This window comes from Limulus polyphemus, unplaced genomic scaffold (assembly GCF_000517525.1).
Source record: "Limulus polyphemus unplaced genomic scaffold, Limulus_polyphemus-2.1.2 Scaffold8827, whole genome shotgun sequence".
Taxonomy (NCBI): domain Eukaryota; kingdom Metazoa; phylum Arthropoda; class Merostomata; order Xiphosura; family Limulidae; genus Limulus; species Limulus polyphemus.
In genome coordinates, this window is record NW_013674437.1 from 1 (window position 1) to 8,706 (window position 8,706).

An 8,706-nucleotide genomic window follows, 5' to 3' on the forward strand; every position below is an offset into this window, starting at 1 on the left:
AGTAAGAACTAGAACATTCGCCAAAGTACAGGATAATTCTAGAAAGTAGAGAGCGTGAGAATCACATGATCTCGATGACGCAACAATATTTTCTGTTCTGTTGTAGCTTTATACATTAAATGTTTATGTGCTTCATAATCTAGCACTTTATATAATTATCTGTAACATCCTGGAATTCATGTCTTTAAATTGATAATATCTATAAAAACTGCGTTTTGAAGTTTATCCTACAAAATAGAAGTACTTAAATTTAAATACTATCTGTTATGCAAATTTTTTCTTGTGAAAATTATATATAAAAAGTAGATGTGTACATACTTATACAAAACGTGTTTATTTTTTAAAACAGCTATGAAGATTGTTATCTGTAACTTTATTTAGTTATCTAATTTACTTTATACAACTACTTGACATATTAGAAATAAAATTCTCGAATTCTTATATTTAACGAGCGTTCAGTAAGTTGAATTAGATAAAGTTGAATGTTCTTGGAATAATAAGATTATTAACATTATGTTATTTTGAGAGTTCAGTGAACCAAGATGGATTTAGTTGTTTGTTATTGTATGACTTGGAACTATGATTAGTTGTTCATTGTGAAACACAAACTTACACAACGGGCTGTCTTCGCTTTGCCCACCATGGATACCGAAACCAGGTTTTTAGCGTTGTTAGCCTACAGACTACTGATGAGCCATTGGGAGGGGGGGCTGGAACTACGGTCGTGACTCAGAGTTGAATTGTTTTTTTATTGTTACTGGAGTATGAGTATTAGTTTTGTGAATGCAATATCACTTAGTTTTATGACTCAAAATGACATTAGTTCTTCACTTCTACTGTAGTATGACTGTTAGTTTTGTGACTCAAAATGAAACTTTTACGGCGGGAAAGATTGTATTATTTCCTCCAACACTCTTTATATTAGACGGTAAAACTACACAGTAAAGTAACCCGAGCTATGCTAACGTGTCTAGAGGTTTTTAAACAAATATTAACATATTTCACTTCTTTCTGATCACAGTAAGTATCTTATGCTGCTTTATTTCTGGCCAAAAAGATGATGAATATGAAAATGTACGTGGATGAGGCACCGAATATAATTTTGTATTCCTGCAAAGTTGGTCGATAAGCAGAATGATTAGGCAGCATTTTAATATTTATATGAAAACTTAAGGTAGAGTAATCTGTTCGTGAGTCAGTCTGTTTGTTGCTATGTCAATTCTTTTTTATTTTGGATAATTTAATCATTCTTCCAAGACTCGACGTTTTCATGAACTCCGTAGGAACACCAATAAAACAAATTTAACATGGCAAAACTAACGGGAAACAGAATTCTAGATAATTCATCTATTTTACTAACACTGTTGGCAGCGTCTTTTCCCTTAACGTTACTTCTCATTTCTTCTCGATACTGCTCGCTGCCAACAACACACTTTGAGAACTGGTAGCAACACAGTCTCTTTCGTTTAGACACAATTTTCCAGGGCACCGGGTTGACGACAATGCTAGATTTCCTGTGTCGACATTTATTTTCCAGTTCCTAGAACGATAAAAATATTTAAAAATTAAAAGCAAGCTATTCGATATAGAATTAAATATAGTTCACAGTTTCAGGTGAATGTAAACATATGTCTCCCTTGATATACCTATCAGGAACCCCTAACAACAATACCGCACTTATCTGATATCCCAGGACTCTTGGCTCCATTCTTATAGACTATCTGTCGCCAATATTGTACATACAATATCCCAGGACTCTTGGCTCCATTCTTATAGACTATCTGTCGCCAATATTGTACATAAAATATTCCAGGACTTTTTGCCCCATTCTTATAACCTATCTGTTGCTAATATTGTACATACAATATCCCAGAACTCTTTTCAACATTCTTATAGACTATCTGTACCTAATACTGTACATAAAATATTCCAGGACTTTTTGCCCCATTCTTATAACCTATCTGTTGCTAATATTGTACATACAATATCCCAGGACTCTTGGCTCCATTCTTATAGACTATCTGTCGCCAATATTGTACATAAAATATTCCAGGACTTTTTGCCCCATTCTTATAACCTATCTGTTGCTAATATTGTACATACAATATCCCAGAACTCTTTTCAACATTCTTATAGACTATCTGTACCTAATACTGTACATAAAATATCCCAGAACTCTTGTCGCCATTATTATAGGCTATCTATTGCTATATTGTACATAAAATGTCCTAGAACTATTATTACCATTCTCATAGACTATCTGTAGCCAATATTATACATAAAATATTCCAGAACCTTTGGCCCTCATTATTTGTCACAATTATTCTTTACTTCATAAATGTTACACAAAAAAGTATCCCAGACTGCTTAACACCATTATTGTTTACTCTATGTTACCCATGTTGCATATAACAAGTATCCCAGACTGCTTGTCACCATTATTGTTTACTCTCTGCCATTAAATGTGAAATTTGACTAATATTCCATAAGTTTGTCTATATTACTCTTGGCTCTTTGTCATCACTATTCTGATCATTGCTTTGAGCTATTTAAAGTGTTGCTAAATGCATTATTTTCAAAACTTTAAACGTTCTACTTAACACAAGTTAAGACATGTGGATATTTTATATACTTAAACAATAAATATTGTGTATTATGATAGCATTTATGTATAAAAACGATACTTATCGTTTATATATTTATACACTTCAGACTTTATTATATGAATTCCATCATACCTATGATATTATTTTTTTAAATATTGCACAGAGACAGAAAGCTTTACACTGTACTGCTCTTTTTCAAACAGCTTCAGTTATGTCCTAGGGGTTCACTCTGCCAAACTATGGTGCTACTCTTTTCCATACAGTCTGATTTGTATCCCAGGTGTCCATTCTGCCAGATTAGGGTCTGTAACATAACACATTCTAGCAAGAGACAAGTAGGTTTGTTCTTACCAAAAACTGTAGCATTATATTTAATATACTGTTACGTCTCCGTTTGTTAATTAACTTTCCGTAACTTCGTTCCGACGAAACTTTAGCAACACAAGTCCTTACTTAATAAAACTGGTTTATTCTTTCCAAATATAACTTTACGATACACTTAATTTCAACAATCGCGCTAAAACAAACGCTATAACAACGAACGTGCTCAATAATACTCTCTGACTGCAGATCAGTTACTCACTGTCTACACACACATCATTATTCCGTCACGCTGCCACCCGCCTATATATATACCAGACTACCCTATATCTAGTAATCTCCCGACTATTCCCGAAGGTTCGAGAGGTGGCGTGACACCAGTCACGTGACCTCGCTGACGCAACAATACGTTCATAGTAAATTTATTTGGAAATATACAAACTGATAAGTCTTAAACTCTCATATCATATATGAATTTTACATGTTTATTCTGTGTTTAACGTCTACACGAATAGAAGATTATGGAGTTACCATAAAAGGATGATGATAGAGTCAGTTAAGTAACATTGTGGTAGAACTGGGCTTACTTATTGAAATCTTATTATCTATGAAAATGGCTCGTCTTCAAATAGGTGTAAGAATATAATAGAGGTGAAACTTCATTCATGTCTTTTTATCTAGAAACTTCTCTGTCGTTAGTAGATGAACATCTTTAAGGGAACCTGTTGGAACTTGAACCAATTAAAGTTTAAAATGAATAATTTTCAATCAAGTGATTACGACATTATTAGATAACTGTTAATTCAAAACGAGAGAAGCATCCCATAGGATACATATTTCATAACACCAGGAACCGCAGACAGAAGCCTTTAATTACGTAACTGTTTACTCAAAATGTGAAAGATATCACACAAGGTTGAAGGTGTTTCAATCGCAACTTAAAAGGGCATATCGCCGGAATTTCACTTAAAAGCTTTTAGAAAGTACAAAATTCCAAAGGATGATAAAAAGGACACTGCTATAAACACGAGAATGATAATAATCAACCAAGAAGAGTACATTGTGAATTCTTCAGCTGAGTTAAGCAATGCATTTTTTGAAATAAGTCAGTCCATGTTGCATGTTGATTGACCTCATTTGACACTGTTTTTACTGTTACCATTGTTCGACCTCATGCGATGATACACGATCTTCAAACAGTTTTAGAGCCTAAGAACAGAAAGTCCCTGTGCACTGCACGAAGATAACAACACCACTGACAACAAGGAGAGATAATTAAGATAACGAAGACATCCAACACCGGAAAGACAAGTGGTTTAAGCTAGAGGTAATTCATCATGATTGTCTTTGGTAGCTAATCGGTGGGAGAACGACCATGTAGTTAAATTGAAAGAAGATTTTGTTAGAGTTGGGTCAATCTTCTGAAGATTCTGAGGTTACAGTTCGAGATTCCTTCCACAATATAACAATGGATGGATATAACAGAGGATTCTCTCGAACTTCTACTTGAAGAAAATCCTAAAAGTTTCAAGACAGCAAGGAAAGGTTATCCCACCTTCCTACCATAAGCAACGGGATATAAAACCTCAAAAAAGATTGACTGGACAATTGAGAAACAGTAAATAATGTAACAAATAGTATTTTGATCGTGCGTCTTTTAACACTTAATTAATGATTTAGTTATTGTAATCTCTTTTTTTATGGATATTAATGATGTTAAGTGTCAGGAGTTATTTTATTGTGAATTATGGAGTTTAAGTTTAATGTGCCATTATTTTCTTTATTTAATAGTATTGTAGAAGGGATTTCAATTCAGGAAAGAGAAGAAGTTTGTAGACTGTGTTTTTATATTTATACGTTTGAATTGTTTTTTGACTAGAGGGATAGTTAACTGATGTAATGTGTGTGAGGTTTCATGTCAGAAATGTTCTTGAAAGAATAGGAAATAATTTAAATGGTATAATACAAGACACGCTAATTTAGAGTAGATGGTGACTGATCTTATGAAGCTGCTGCAACAGATAATTGATTATTGAATTAGAGAGTTTGATTAGTCAATTAGTTAGCCAGTTATTTAATTTTTTTAATTGCGAGTTTGTCTCTGCAATGAACTTCTACAGTTACGAGAATCTGCTGTACATTCGAGAGAAATTAACAAGTGAAATTGTTGTGTGGTTTATTACTGTGAACTTAGACCTATCAGCAAACGTTAATTAAACCAATCTGTAGGACTTATAATTAGAATAAAAATGTTTTTGTTATCATTAAGTTGTTTGGGGACCAAAAGAATCCCAACTTACAATAGAAACCATTGAAAGGATAGCATGCATTAACAAATTAAGGCTATTTTTAAAGTATTCTTGAAGATGATGGATTCAAGAAAATGAAATTCATCAGTAAAGTAAGGCTATCTTTAATAAATTCTTGTCCTTTATCAACACTTACTGTTCTTAAACTAGCCAGTCACCAAATATTTGGGACGAGTTTCTTCTCTGTGGCTTATGGTATGAAGATGGTGTATCGTCTTGCCCTTTATAAACACTACTGTCCTTAAATTGTCCACTCACCAAACATTTGTGACGAATTTCTTCTCTGTGGCTTATGGTATGAAGACGGGATATCATTTTGCCCTTTATAAACACTTACTGTTCTGTCACAGGGCAATTACTCTTCATGTCGAGGGAATCCACTGGAAGTTTTATCCCTTGTGGTGTCTTGAATGATCTGGACAAGCTCTTCCGCAGGCTGACATTTGGCAGTCTAGTTTGAAGCTAGCCATTTGGCCATTCTTCTGCTGAAGCTCTTCTAAAGATGATTGCAATGGATGACCTTTGGTTTGGACCACCTCTCTTTCTCTATTTTGTTCTGATGCATCTCAGATTAAGTGTCTTCATTATCTTGTGTTTCCATCATTGCTTTCACTATAACGCCAACTTCTGGTGGTGTTGCTGTTGTGTTGTATGCAGGTGCTTACTGGTCATGAACTGTGAGATTGTTTGAAGGAAGTCTATAACCTCGCGTTTATGTTTTCATATAAGGTCTATTCTCACAATGCACTCTTCCTCAATATAAATTACCCATACACACTACGTGATCTAGAGAGACTTCCCATAGTACGGATGACTTTAAACTTTCTTCGTACTGGAACTTTATGAACACTTGTTGTTCATCACTAGATCAGGTCGAACAATGGTATTCGCAGAAATAGTGTGGATCAACATGTTAAAATGCTTCCTATTAACGAATCTGTTGACTCGTGGACTGAAATCTTTAAGCAATACATTCTTTTCTCGATTAGGACAGATGGAGTATTCTCATCTTCAGGATATTGTTCCCTTGATTTATCATAAACGACTGATTCATCAGAGTATACGATCTAATGCCAGTGTTTTCTACATTTATGATAGTTCCCATTTTCTGCTATCTTTTTAGAGGTACTTCTATTTCCTATACAATTTTTTATCAGTTCTCTACAATGTGTCCGTTTGATTGCAATCCAAACATCCGTCCTTGTGTATTTTTCTTCTTGCATTATGAGAATCAGCCCGTCAATAATTTTACTAGAGAGATTATGTTTGATCTGACAATCTCATAATTTCTGAGTGCATTTTTAAAAATTAATTTGTCACCTTTTTTTTTTACTTCGTTGATGTTAATTTGTATTTCTGTTAGATATACCCGACTGTTGATTTCAAGTTTATTATGGAAGTATTATTTAGTTTATATAGTGCAAACGTTAAAGTAAGTTATTTTTAGAAGCGATAGTTATGGCAAGTTTGATTACGTAAATGTTTACGAATCATTTGTTGTGTAGTTCAGTTGTTGTAAATTGACATCATGCTATTCGAACCTTCTGAATTTTTCTCGTTGCTTTAATCGAGTATTGCTACATTATCTAGTAGTGTGTAGAATGTTCTAGATTGTTGTCGAGAGTATATATATATATATATATATATATATATGCTGAAATGATAAGTAAGAAAAAGCGATAGATGTAGATATAGACTGGATGATCGTAAGTTTAGCCGTAGAGAGTGTATAGTGACGTTTTCTTTTTTTTAAGTGAAATTGTCATCGATTGTATTGTAACAACAGAGCACAGAAAAATAATTCGTCTTGTCATTTGTGTTCTAAAGTAACTGAACCAGCCTGTGTGGACTTTGACGAAAAGAGACAACTATTTAAAGCTCTGGATAGGCGTAAAGTAACTGAATTTATCACTGATTGTATTGTGATAACAGAGTATAGGAGAATAATTTGTCTTGTTAATTGTGTTCTAAAGTAACTGAACTAGCCTGTGTGGACTTTGACAAAATGGGACGATTATTAAAGCTCTGAATACAAATGTGGTGATTAACTATGTAACGAATATTTGTATATATGTTTGACTTGTTTGGAATATATTATTTTAAAACTAGTGGACTGTGTGCTGTTTATTTATTATTGAAATTTATCATCAACAAGTCACACACACCCACTTTAAAAAATCGCGGCCCTATAAAACCTGACAGTTTCAGTTTTTACTTCATAGATGTTAATTTACATTTTCCTTTTTATTTCGTTGACATTAATTTGTATTTCCCCTTTTACTTTGTTGATGTTAATTTGATTATAATCCTTCTGCACATTTTCTATTTCTTCCTTGATTTCATCTTCCATCAAATTATTTTTTTAGTAATGATTCTTTTGTAAATCTCACGTGTTGCTCTTGTAATTCCTCTTTTAAATTACTGTTTCTATTTTTTTTAAGTTTCTGTAACTTTCTTCTTTCTTCATTTTCAGCAACCTTTCAATCATGCTTCTAACAGTTGTCGTCATCTTGAAAGTGAATTTGTATTTTCTTCGAGATTTACCAATATAACTCCATTCCTGAATCTTTGTTCTAAAAGTTTCTATTATTATGCGGATTTTTCGGTACAGAAACAATGCAAAGTTCTCTTTTACTCCTTTACTAGTGCACGGATAGACCCGTGGTTCTATTAAAACAACAAGGTTATATTTAAACATTCTCTTCAAAATCTAAATCTTTTTTGTAAAGCAATAGTTCTTATGTTATCAGCAGTTGGAACAGTAACCAAGCATTGTACCTGAACTACCCCTGAAAAGTCAATAAGAGTTGTATTTGTCCTACCTGAGGCTGCCTGAACAGCATTAAGAGTTGTATGTGTCCTACCTGAGGCTGCCTGAACAATTACTAAGATTTGTATGTCGCCTACCTGAGGTGCCTGAACACTGTGTTTGTCTTACCTCATCATTTGTTACAGTGACGTGATAACCTGGATCTTCCAGAGATCCACAGAACTCTCCACTACCAATTTTTGTAAAATAATGAACCCCGGCAAACTGAAGAAGAGTGGAAACTACAAAGCTGAAACACATGATGACGAACCAGTCGAGAGCTGTGGGGTAAGATACACGAGGCAGATCAGTCTTAGTGTCCACTCCGAAAGTTGATAAGGTCAGAACTGTAGTTATCCCTAAGAAGAGATATTTTCCAGAAATTAATCAACCCTATAGTTAAGTAGGATTCAATGAGTAATCAGATTTTACACAAAGATTTTACTTCCAAGAAATACGCACCCCCCCCCCCCCCCAGTGGCACAGCGGTATGTCTGCGGATTTACAACGCTAGAAACTGGGTTTCGATAGCCGTGGTGGGCAGAGCATGGATAGTCCTTTGTGGAGCTTTGTGCTTAACTACAAACAAACAAAGAACTGGAAGCTTAATTACACAAACCTACGAATGTTTTATTGTTTTGAAATTTTTACATGTTCTACA

At 34.0% G+C, this 8,706-nt stretch overlaps 1 protein-coding gene across 1 annotated transcript in view; it reads right to left on the reverse strand.

The window, feature by feature from the left end:
- Positions 1 to 1,148: 1,148 nt before the first annotated feature.
- The window catches only part of LOC106475577 (gamma-aminobutyric acid receptor alpha-like), a gene marked incomplete at its 5' end in the record, with an annotated part of 26,545 nt that continues 18,987 nt past the window's right edge, over positions 1,149 to 8,706 (reverse strand). The window contains 2 exons of the mRNA XM_022379652.1: positions 1,149 to 1,540; positions 8,175 to 8,404. Coding sequence (XP_022235360.1) covers positions 1,241 to 1,540; positions 8,175 to 8,404 — 530 coding nt within the window. The remainder of the gene's footprint in view (positions 1,541 to 8,174; positions 8,405 to 8,706) is intronic.